This window comes from Triticum aestivum, unplaced genomic scaffold, assembly GCF_018294505.1.
Source record: "Triticum aestivum cultivar Chinese Spring unplaced genomic scaffold, IWGSC CS RefSeq v2.1 scaffold120443, whole genome shotgun sequence".
In the NCBI taxonomy this organism is placed as follows: domain Eukaryota; kingdom Viridiplantae; phylum Streptophyta; class Magnoliopsida; order Poales; family Poaceae; genus Triticum; species Triticum aestivum.
The window spans coordinates 7,375-19,556 of record NW_025227605.1 but is presented as its reverse complement, the minus strand read 5'-3'; the positions used below and the strand labels follow the sequence as shown (position 1 = coordinate 19,556).

The 12,182-nt window shown below is 43.9% G+C and overlaps 1 protein-coding gene across 1 annotated transcript in view; it reads left to right on the top strand.

Annotated features, from left to right (window-relative positions):
• The first annotated feature begins 9,047 nt into the window (after nt 1–9,047).
• LOC123172771 (protein ACCELERATED CELL DEATH 6-like) overlaps nt 9,048–12,182 on the top strand; it is a 6,438-nt gene continuing 3,303 nt past the window's right edge. The window contains exon 1 of the mRNA XM_044589693.1: nt 9,048–9,681. Within this exon, the coding sequence (XP_044445628.1) occupies nt 9,048–9,681 (634 nt within the window). The remainder of the gene's footprint in view (nt 9,682–12,182) is intronic.

The following is a 12,182-nucleotide window of genomic DNA, read 5'->3' as shown; positions in this document are numbered from 1 at the left end:
GTCATCTTACAGGAAAACCAGAACAGTATATTACATCAAATATCAACGATCAAAAATATTTAATAAGTTTGAACTGAACTTTGGGTCCATTTGTACAATTCTTATTAACACTCCTACATTAACATGTACGCTTGGTAATGTTTTTAAATTTTCAAGAGAAATGGCAGGTTATACATCACAAGTCAAAAAAGCCTGCTTGCTTCCATGGAAAGGTCAATGTCACCTATAGTTCTATATCCAGAAGTAAATGGCAATACAATTCAACCATGCACTACTACTGTACAACTACAACTGAACATGGAGTTTCAGTTGGTATCCCCAAAATGTTGTACTGTTAGATTGTGGAGTGAGCAATAGGTGTTACCGAGCAGAGCTCACGGCTACCTGTTCGCAGGATGCAGAGCCCTGACGGGATGATGCACCAGAGAAGAGAGGACTGGACCTGGATCTTAACAAAGCAGATGAGAGAGACAACCGCAAGCAACCACAAGCAGGTGGATGTGATCTCCTTGGAGTTTTCTTTGCACACCACCCTTGTCCATTCCCTAAATGGCCTCCAGCTGGCTGACCAAAAGCGTCAATTGCATTGCATAAAATACACGTCTGCATGTGTGCTCATTCATGACCCTAGAAAAAAGATATAGAGAGGGTCTTCTATAAGGATGCCAATAAAATTTTCCATTGTTACTTCAATTAAAAGGTAGCTTATGCATCACAACCTGAAAACTGGGCATCCTCTCGATATATCAATATCAGAGCCAGAAGGCAGAAAGGGCAACCAGTTGTTTAGGTGAGAATGATCGATTCAGCCACAGACAATCCATACTATTAGCTGTTGCATGAAAATCTAATACTCCCTCCGTCCCAAATTACTTGTCGCAGAAATGGATAGAAATGGATGTATCTAGAAGTAAAAATACGCCTAGATACATCCATTTATGCAACAAATAATTCGGGACAGACGAAGTATGTTGAAAATTGAACCTGGTTTTAGTCCAGACGTTTTGTATGGTTTGTCATGGTTCCGTTTCTATGAAATGGAGCTGGGGGAGCTCCCCTTTGATCGAAAAAAAGAGAATAAGAATCTGAACTGAGCACTGTATAGGGTAACAAACATGCTGACCTGGAATTCACCACCAAGCAAGAGCAGGTTTTGAGCATTGACGTGGTAGATGGAGTAAAAAGGCTGAAGAGAAGGAGCACAAAACCCTACTATCGTCTCCCACCCCAAGAAAGCAGAGCCCTCAATTCACCACAGCTAGAGAACAAAGAATGTGCAGTCCACATCGCATTCAGGTTGTTGAGACACTCAGTTGTAACACAATGCACTGCAAATAAAAGATATAAATATAAAGTTTAGTTTGCAATGCTAAAGCTCACATTGAAATAACTATGCCTACACAGAGTCAAATACAACATATCTGGACAGCAACTCAGTATGTCTCCATATTAAAAAAATATTACTCGTAGCAGATAAATTGTTTCAGAAAATACACAAATCTGAGATGGAATGGCTAGAAAGCATATTGACCAATTGGGCTAGAGATAGAACATATGCCAAAGTACTACTACTATTCTGCAGACTACAGTACAAACTGCTATCCTACATCATGAATTTACGTACTCCTTCCATCCATATATATAGGGCCTAATTCATTTTTCGAAACAACCTTTGACTATTGATAAGATTAATAGTATATGAGATGTATAATGCGAAAATTATATCATGGGAAGCTCCTTTCACTTATGAATTTGACGGTGTGTGCTTTGTGTAACTTGCATGTCATATATTATTGCTTTAACATGTGGTCAAAATTAGTCTCGAAAAAATGGATTAGGAGTAGGCTTTTAGAGCATAATTGGTTTGCTACCAACATTTGACATTGCCAATTTTTGGCAAGCCAACATTTGGCAAAATCAAAAGTTACCAACATTTGGCAACTTTTTGTGAGATTGACAACGAGAATTGGCAAGCAGCCAATCTCTAGCCAATATTTGGCAGTTAGCCAAATTTTGGCATCGAACCAATAATTATGCTCTTATCTTTCCAAGTGTATGACCTTGCTCAACCTATATATTCAGTGATATGTAAATACAATATATAGCAATTTGATTCCAGTGATCGTCACACAAGAATGGCATAACTTTACTTCCATAGATGTAGCAAAATAATAGTGTCAATCCATCCTACAATAAGGAGAAAGTCATACGGAAAAAGGCAGCCCGTTGTTGGACGTGTGCAGTTGGATGTGGTCATTGACTCGGGTGGTGCTGGCCAACAGGTTGGTGGCGTTGAGAATCCCGAGCGAGCAGCTAAGGGGTCAGGGAGAAGCTCCACATACAAGAGTTGTCACTGTCATCGAAGCCACCAATAACTTAGCCGCCGGCCATTGGGCCTACACGATGTCATCTGCTCCTGAGTGGGGGAAGGCCAAGGCACAAGCGGATGGAAAGGAGGATGTAGTGTGTACATGCCGCTAGTTGTCTTGCCGTCGTCTGCAACAGACAATCTATTATGGCATAGAGTACGAGACTGTACGAAAATAGACATAGTATTAGACTATATTAGTTGATCGGGTATAATTGTGGACGGGAAGGATCGAAAGTATATAAGCATACAACGACAACCTGTATGCCAAACGAACAATTTTTCAAACACCTGACCTGTATAACCATCAAAGAATCATCTACGTCTACTTCTCCCTTAAGATCTAGCAATACCGAAATTCCTATAACTTGAGAAGAATAGAAACAAAGAAATAGATTGTGGTGCTATGCTACGCCCCCTTTTTAGCCTCGAGTACGACACACATGAGACATGGCATCGGCTGAATGTAGCTGATGTTGCTCGATTGGAGATTGCTAACCATGATCGAAAAAAAATTGCTGACCATCATGCCCGCGATAACAAACAGGGTGAGGACAAACGAGAAAGGATGTTCAACGGAAGGGTAACTACAAGTATCACGGAAGGGTGACTACCAGTATCACGTAGCCTGCATCGTCGACCTCCAGTATCGCGTTTCCGTCGCCGGCCGGGCTGGAGGCCCTGATCGGTGACGATGGCGCCTACGTGCGGGAAGAAGGCCAGATCGCTGGAGGGATGGCCGCCAGTACCGCGCTGTCGCCACTGCTGGTAAGAGAGGCAGAAGGAAGGGGAGGGGAACGACCAAACGACCGCTGAGCGGCGGCGGCGAGGTCGAGGAGAGGATGAGGCGTTCTGAGAGAGGGAGAGAGAGACGGGGGAAGACCTGGAACGGATCGGCTTCATTTGCTTGAGATATAGTTGGGCCGTGGTGCAGAGGCCCAATCAACAGGAATGCACCGATTTTTCTTCCAGAGTAGCGGTTTTCTCGGACAGCCGGCCCACTCAGCGGGGAGACGCGGAAGATCGGACGACCAAGAACGTTCAATACACGAAATCGAACGGTCATAAATACTGAGGCCGTGAGAGGGCTCAGTTTCGACTCGGTTATACTGTCCTTAATAGAAGGTGTCTATATGTTATATACAAATATGTCTAATCAACTCTCAAACGGATTCTTGATTTTTTTGAGATATATATCGATTACGAAACTACTCACCCACGTCATTCAGTGAATGATCTCTGGGCCACAAGAAATCAAATGGCTGGGGTTATACTTTGTTTATTCAGCCGTCCGCATAGCATTGCTCTATCCATTAATACATGCCTCGAGGACTCGCCCCTGTTAAATGATAGATGGTAATTTTTCATATCTTACACATCATTTGTGGATTAGATTAACTAAATTGGATTTCATTATTTTGCCAGGTGTTTTCCCCTTGATTGCAAAATTAGCAGCTCAATTTCTCAATCAAACTGTCAGTCCAATTTGATGTGGTTTGGCTGTGGTTATCCCTTGATTCTTCTTTACTATTCATCATGTTATATCTTTTAGTTGTAGGATTTCTTTATTTGCATGCATGGCCATTCTAATACAGATCAATCATTTCAGGTTCAGATCTTTCTTGATTGATGCAAGCAACTCTTCTTTATTTAAGATCTTCTCAATTGTTTCTTCATGTATGTAGATGTTGTAGGTTGTCAGTCAAGATCGAGTATGAAATTTTCTCTGTGTGGTCGCTAGTGTCAAGTATTAACTATTTTGCATCCCTTCCTGCGCCGCATTTCTTGTATAACATTTACAGGGTAGTTTATTTTTGAAGTGTACTTAAAAACATAGAACGTTTTCAAAGTTAATCTCATAGGTGCATTTGATCGTATAGTCCGTTGGCAGTCAGACTAAGCAAACCTCATTTAAGCTTTGTTAAGTAGCCTTTTGGTTAACCTTTTAGTGCCCACAATAAAAATTTGTAGCACCATGCCGCCAATATTTTTCTTCATGTTATTTTCTTCCTCATTCTGCTGATTGGCATGCTAACAGCCTGCAACAACGCGCGGGGAATCCTCTAGTTAATTCTATTGTACACAACCATACTCGATGTCTTGTCCCGCCACTGCACTGTTGAAACCCGAACTAGGTGTGATTTATCATCCTGCCGGATCTAGATTTCCTCCGTTGTTTCAAGCGTAGTTGCACCAGAAAAGAAGTGGCTGTTGATCTTCTGTGGAGCCAAGGGATCTAAAAACTGCGCATGTACTTGTCAGGTTCGTTTAAGCATTCGAGAAGATTGACATTTTATTGTGTTTTCTCTGTTGGCATGAACAATTCTGAGATGAGGAGACAGCAAACAGTACCGTTATGGGATAAAGAGATCATGTCTTACATTCCAGACTAGATAGAGAATCCTAAATTGAAGATTACATTGCAGTTGACTAGGGCATGCACGTAATTCTAGATTGACAATTTAACTAGGTAATATGTATAGGGCATGCACGTAATTCTAGATTGACAATTTAACTAGGTAATATGTATTATATGTGACAAAAAATATATTTTGGGAACTACATTCACATATGAATCTGGCGATATACTTTTGATACTCCCTCCGTCTAGGTGTGTAAGCCATCTTAGATTGTACACCGCGACTAAGGTGGAAGGAAAAACGAGAGAACTTAAATGTTTTTTTGCTAATTAATTGCATTGCATGCAATGAACTAACCATTGCATGTCGTAGGCCCAAATCATTGAAAGCGTGTATGGCTCACATTTCTTATTGGTGGATATGTCACGAAACAAGAAACGATGTGGGAGTTAATGTACCGTGCCTAAGTGTTCACACCCAGACGGAGGAAGTAACATTTAACACATATTTAGTTAGTGAAATCAGTGACTTAGAACTACGCACACGTCCTTTACACCTAAACGGAGGTAGTAATAACATATGATATTATGCACTACGGATGTAGTATCTCATATGTATGATATTAGTATATGATACTCCCTATTACGACACCCGGAAAGAAAGGATCTTCCCATACACTTACATTGGAAAGTACAAAAATATATACCCTTACTGTCCATGTCTAGCCACCGGCCGGCTCCCCTAGAGATACAAATTTTGTGGCGTTGCTTCAACTTCAGTGTATTGCCACTTGCATGCATAATAGGACAAGAACAACAGCCATGGTGAACTGTCTATACAGATTAATCTTATTGATAAAATTTCAATAATTGCCCTAGAAAACAAGGTTTCCCCTGTCATCTGTCTGTCGAGATGGAGTACCGGATTCGACGTCCAACCCTACCGCATAATATAATTAATCACATGTCAGACGAGTCCAGTGTTTCAACAATTTACTAGTCTACTTCTTTCACTACAAACAAATTAAGCCAGAAGCCCAGAACACTGCACATGGGAACTCTGCATCCTAATTCCAAACTCCAAAAGGGAATCCGAACAGGAAGGAATTCTGCATCGAGCTTAACCCATCTCGCTCGGCTAGAGTTACTTTGTCGGATCAACAGCCATGCGAGGAATTTAACTTTTTCTAGAGCCGCACAAGTCCAAAAAGATATGCAGTCATAATTAACCGAAAACCCCACTGAGTGGCACATACACGGAAATTAGGACTTCGGATAACAATTATGAACTAGACTTCGTTCCGAGCATATATTCCTGTTGTTGCCGCGGCCTTCCTCTTCCTCTCGCTCCGCAGCACCTCGACATCGCCGAATGTTGTTGCCGCGGCCTTCCTCTTCCTCTCGCTCCGCAGCACCTCCTTCCGCTTACTCTCTGACACAGTAAATAAGGAGGAAGAAAGACGCAAGTACACAAGTGTTTTTTTTTGCCAGAGCACGAACTCCGCCCGCCGCACAAACGGCGTCCTTGTTTTCTTCTCGAGCTCAGACTTGATCTAGCGATTTACAACGGTGGAGGGAGCTGGCCTTTTATCCCCAGCACGCACGGACGCGCCGCACCACGCTCCCACTGCGCACACCCCCACGTCCACGCTCCCAGGCCCGCGTATCCGCCGCGCATGCACGCAGAAGCTGCAGGCCGGGTCAAGCGCCCCGACGTGGTCACCACTCCGTTTCTATCGCCTACACACAACGGCCCACGCGCTCGAACGCGAGGACAAACACGCACGCACACCTGGTCACGCACACACGCGACCCAGGCTGCCCCGGCTGAGCCCGACACGTTCACCGCCGCGCACGCACGCACCACGTCCCGGGCTCTTCCACGGCTTATTCCCAACAATTCCACTATACTCTGTTAGGAGACAAAGAGACGGTGTCTCTCTCACATTCCAGATTGGAGAATCCAAAATTGAAAATGAGATCTCGTTGAAAATTACTCCCTCCGTTCCTAAATAATTGTCTTTCTAGCCATCTCAAATGAACTATAACATACGGATGTATGTAGACATGTTTTAGAGTGTAGATTCACTCATTTTGCTCCGTATGTAGTCACTTGTTAAAATCTCTAGAAAGACAATTATTTAGGAACGGAGGGAGTACATGGAAGTTAACCATAACAAAATGCGCGCCCAAACACACAGCGTCGTCAGAAGCGGACTGAATAGCTCGACCCAATGCAAGCCAAAACTTGAGCATGCGATAGATTTTTGTAATTCTCCTGCTCCTTGAAATACACCACTGTTGCCAGTGGCGAGGCAGTAAGCTCCACTAGTATTATTCCAATGTGCACATTACGAGCAGAACATGGACTCCACGACGAGCCTCCCTGGAGACATGGATCTTGCCATTCCACACGTACCGACACCCCAAGTAACAAGTTCGAAGCTATTGTTCAGAAATAAAAAACTACGCCACATAGTAGATGGCAACCACTGATTTATCATTTGTACAATTTCTGTCAGTCTGATCCAAGCCAATTATACGGTCCAATATTCTAATAACCACTGGTTCCAAGAAAGACAAAATTTGCATACTATATTGGTGGAGACTGCTACAAGTCTAACCACTCGCTCATACAAAATGTTGCTGCCTGCATTACAAGATAAGATCAAGCTAATGAAGAACAATACCAACCGGTTTCCCCACCAAAAATAAGAACAAGCACCTACCTCAATTTTTATATAGGTCATAGGCAAGTTTTTTCCTTTATGCACAAATGAAAATCCTTGCTCCTTAGTCTTATGAATAAAATCTGCATACTTGGCATACTAATAATTTCTCTAAAAAGACAAGGATTGGGTTGTCATCCGTCCTTCAAAATGGATACACCACATTACACATCACTGTATATGCCAGTTAGTCAGATTTTATTAACTTCACTATATATTGCCGATTTGGAATCTGATTAGCCATCAAGTCACTGCTTTTTCCCCCTGAGAAATTTGACTGCGCCCCCATCTATTGACAAAAAGGGTTTTCCCCCGCTTTATATTATACAGCAACTGCACCAACATCCATCCACAAGAGAGGTCTCAAGTTCAAAGTTCAACAGCTAAGAAGGAAAAAAGATCAACACGATCCAAATAAGTCTTGTTGGGGGAGCAGCACAACACCCCTGAATAAAAGGAAGCTAACTAATCCGGCTCGGGGGTAGGCGGTGGGGCAGGGGATCAAGCAATGGAGTGAAGGCCCGCGATGATCAAGTCGATGTTGTTTCGATCACTTCGCTTGCTAAGCGGTCTCCATAGCTGTAAGAAGCCACACATTTTGTAGATTGCGTCAGTCGCATGTAATGGAATCACATGTTCAATCACAAGTTTATTTCGGACATTCCACAAGGTCCATGCGAGGGTGCCCATCGCCACCCAAAGGGATGGGTGCACCACACATGGGAATCTAAGAATATCCCAGAAGTGCCCCCATCTATTCATACGGTGCTTGCTCTTTCTTAATTACTCTCCATGTGAATGCCATTTTCTTTGTCTTCTTTATGAACCAAAAATATGTTCTTGATCGCACTGGATGATGAGAGAAGTGCAGAAGAGGCTGCAACGCAACAACGCACATGATTGTCTCTGTAGAAGAACGGAGGAGACCAGGTCATAATGGAAAAATCAATCTGGAAAAATCGAGTTGATCTAGTTTTTCCTTTGTGCCCAGATCCAAATCGTCGGTACTTCTTTTTCGAAAATCAAATCATCGGTACTTAATCTTATAGTAGTATAACAAATTTGATCATGTCTGATACTACTCGTTCGAAAATCAAATCATCGGTACTTAATCTTATAGTAGTATAACAAAATTGATCATGTCTGATACTACTCGCCCGACGACCCTACCATACTCAATATAATTAGTCATGTTCGGTTAAGTTCAGCAACATGATTGTGTCAGTCTAGTGTATAGTGTTTGAGTAATTTTCTAGCAAGTGTAGTGGATGCTCGCAACCATCATATATGTATTGCTGATCTGGAAGCTAATGCTAGCTGTCAGCTGTTGGCATGCTTGGCAATAGCAAAAGAGGCCCTCATACCAACACGGTTTTTAGCCTTCTCTGATTCCCGTCACCAGATCTGCACCTACTTCGTCTACCATCTTGCCCCAACCAAATTCATCCATCCCATCGTGCTCCAGCCCTCACCAGACTTACACCCCCGTTCGTGTTGGTGATCAATGGCGTCGAGCAGTGGGCAGGCAACTCCAAGGCCTATCTTACCCGCTGTGGCCAATGCTGCTGCTGTCCCTCCGCCGGCGACCACCATGGAGCCCAAGATGGATGCCGGGCTGCGAGCATTGGCCTACTCTGGCTCTTTTCAAGATCTGGAATCACTCCTCAACGGGAAAGCAGCCGCCTACACCATCGGAAGCTCGGCGACGCAGCCGCCAGCTTTGTACGCGGTCACCGTTGGAGGTGACACCCTTCTCCACGTGGTCGCCGCCATTAATGGCGATTCTGAGGATTCCACCAACAAGGCCAGCCTCGTCTACGACAAGGCACCTAGCATCCTCTTCGTGCAAAACTGCCACGGAGATACACCCCTGCACTCTGCTGCACGGGCGGGCAACATGAGAATGGTGTCTCTTCTCATTGATCTCGCCAATGGTCAGGGTATTAACAATGCAAAGGGACTTCTTGAAACACAAAACAAGATCCATGAGACAGCCTTGCATGAGGCCGTCCGCTCTGGGAACAATGATATGGTCAAGTTGTTCATGGAGGAGAACCCACAACTGGCCCGTTTTCCTGAACAAGGCACTTCGCCGTTGTACCTAGCCGTCTTACTGGAAAACAAAATCATCGCAAAAACACTCTACGACTTGAGTGGTGGGCTTCTTTCATACTCTGGACCAGATGGACGAAATGCATTGCATGTCGCTGTTCAAGGAAGCCAAGGTACTGACTTTTATATCTCAATTTACATATATTTTTAGACACATATAGTAGTACTATTTAGCAAATATTTGGCTCATTACTATTTGACCATTGTTAGTGTGTTATTATAGGTTCAAATTTTAATATAGGTGAATCTTGCAAAAATGATATTTAGTTTCTCCTCAAGATCGGTCATCTTTTTTTTTTCCTTTTGTATGTATTCGTCTGCCAAAAGCTTGGAGAGCTCTAAACAGATCAACTCTTTTTTCATAAATATATCTAGGAGAAGGTGTATGAAGAAACTTTGTATCATTTCATTCATTCCGCAACTCTTCAATTTGTAGAAACTATAGGATGACTAATATTTGAGTTGTATTGATTTGACTCTCATATGAGGAATATATAGAGCATAATATGAGGGAGAGAGACTTGGAGTATAGGGCATGTCATACATGGTTTAATCTTATTCTATCTATAACTCCTAATCTCTAACTTAAACATAATTATACTTCTAATAGCATTCTCCCTCAGCCATAGCGGGAGTAAAGCGGACGATTGTGATTGAATTTGAAGTCTTACGCTTCTGTCATCTTCTTTGTTGTGTCGTAATCAACTATGTCTTTGTGTTGCAATATTAGGCAAGTTCATGACTAATTCCAGTAAATGATTCATAACTAGAACAGAAAATAGCATGCAACAATCTAGCATACTACATGCACAGGAAAACATGCACACCGGCATCGCACACTGAACAATAACTACAGATAGTGACATGAACAAATCACGATGGACATACTATTCCTTAGGTATTGCGGGAGCGGCGTTGTTGATGACGATGTTGGCGACGATCTGTTGTTGACGGCGATGAAGACAACGATGAGTAGCACTTCCCGACTTGGACGGAAGACGGCCCGTGATGACAAACTTGAGCAGTCGCGCAGAGCGCTTCCCAAAAACCTAATTCGTCCTCCACCGGTGCAGGATCGCAAGGACGAACGATACTGGAGACCTGCTCCCCCGCATGCCGATGCACGCCGGCGTTTGGGATAGAGTAGACAACGACGGCAGCGCAAGCTGCGAAATGAGTCAAAACCCTATGTGTTTTTGATATGTCTTTGGTCGAGGCCGGTAAGTAGTATATATAGGAGGATCAGAGGAGGTATCGTGTCACGATCACGATCTGAAACCAAAACTTGGTTTCCAAGACAAACTTGTCAGACAAAAAAAACAACCAATTTGTCTATCAAGACACCCAAAAAAACGTGAAAGGAAGTTGCGCTCCTGCAAGGCAACAGACCGAGTGGACCATTCACACGCATGTCGCGTGCGCGTCCGTCACACACTTGCTAACACGGCCGAAGTGTGGTGTCGGATCTGCTAAAGCTTGCTGTCAAGAGAGTTTGATGTGCGCGTGTGGTAAGGACCTCGGGTCGATGCATGTTCCGCCGGATGGAGACCCTAATGATTTTTTTTGACCGGGGTAAATCTATCGTGGTTGCCTAAGGGAAAACTAATATAATGGGATTTTGGATTTTTGGAACTGAAAATTGAATCTAGGGAATTGATCTAATCCATGGAGCCGATCTAATCCTTGATTAGATCAGGTGTCACACCCCCGGGAGAAAAGATTAATCTCCCCGGGGGCGGCACGCTGTTGAAATGGTGGAGGAACCTAGGATCGACGTCATGAGACTAATCACTCTAATACCAAGCAGAAATGATAGGACGACTAATATTTGTGTTATATTGAGTTGTGTTGATTTGACCCTCGTATGGAGCATATATATAGACAATGCAATATAAGGGATAGGGACTTGAAGTAAAGGGAAAGTTAGAGTATCTACAGCCGGACTCAGCAAATCCGACCCTTCAAACGCCCATGGACGCGCCCGTGCGTGTCCGCGGGCACTGACCAGGCACACCCTATGTCTATGTCTCGACACTCGTGTATCTCATATTCCGTCCCCTATATTCATACTAAACCATGCAACGTTGATAAAAACTAGGTAGATCATGAGCGGACATACAAGTGCGTAATCAATTCATCAAAAGATCATAGCCGGATCATCAACAGATAACTAAAGTTCACATAATACACATAATATGGCGGACAAGTTCAAACTAAAAATAAAAACTTGAAATCAAGACGGATCTTCAGCACTTCCTCGCCGGCCCTTTGACCTTCTGGTCGCCGGCGCAGCTGTAGGAGTCCATGGCAGGAGGTGGGTTCACGTCGGAGCCGTCGGAGGAGGAAGAATCAGAGATGACGATGAAACCTTGCAAGCGCAGGACGACGTGGTGTTGCTTGCGCGCTTGAGCTTGGTCACCCTCGATGCCTCCGCCGCCTCCCGCTCGGATTGCAAAATGCCGAGCAGGAGCTGCTTGGCGTTGAGCCTCCGGATCCGTTAGGCCTTCATCTCCGCCTTAGTCAGTGACCGGTAGCGCGCCCACTCGAAGAGACGGTCCTCCTGTCGGGCACACGGCAGCGGCGGGCGGACTGTGCAGACCCGTTGGACCCCCCC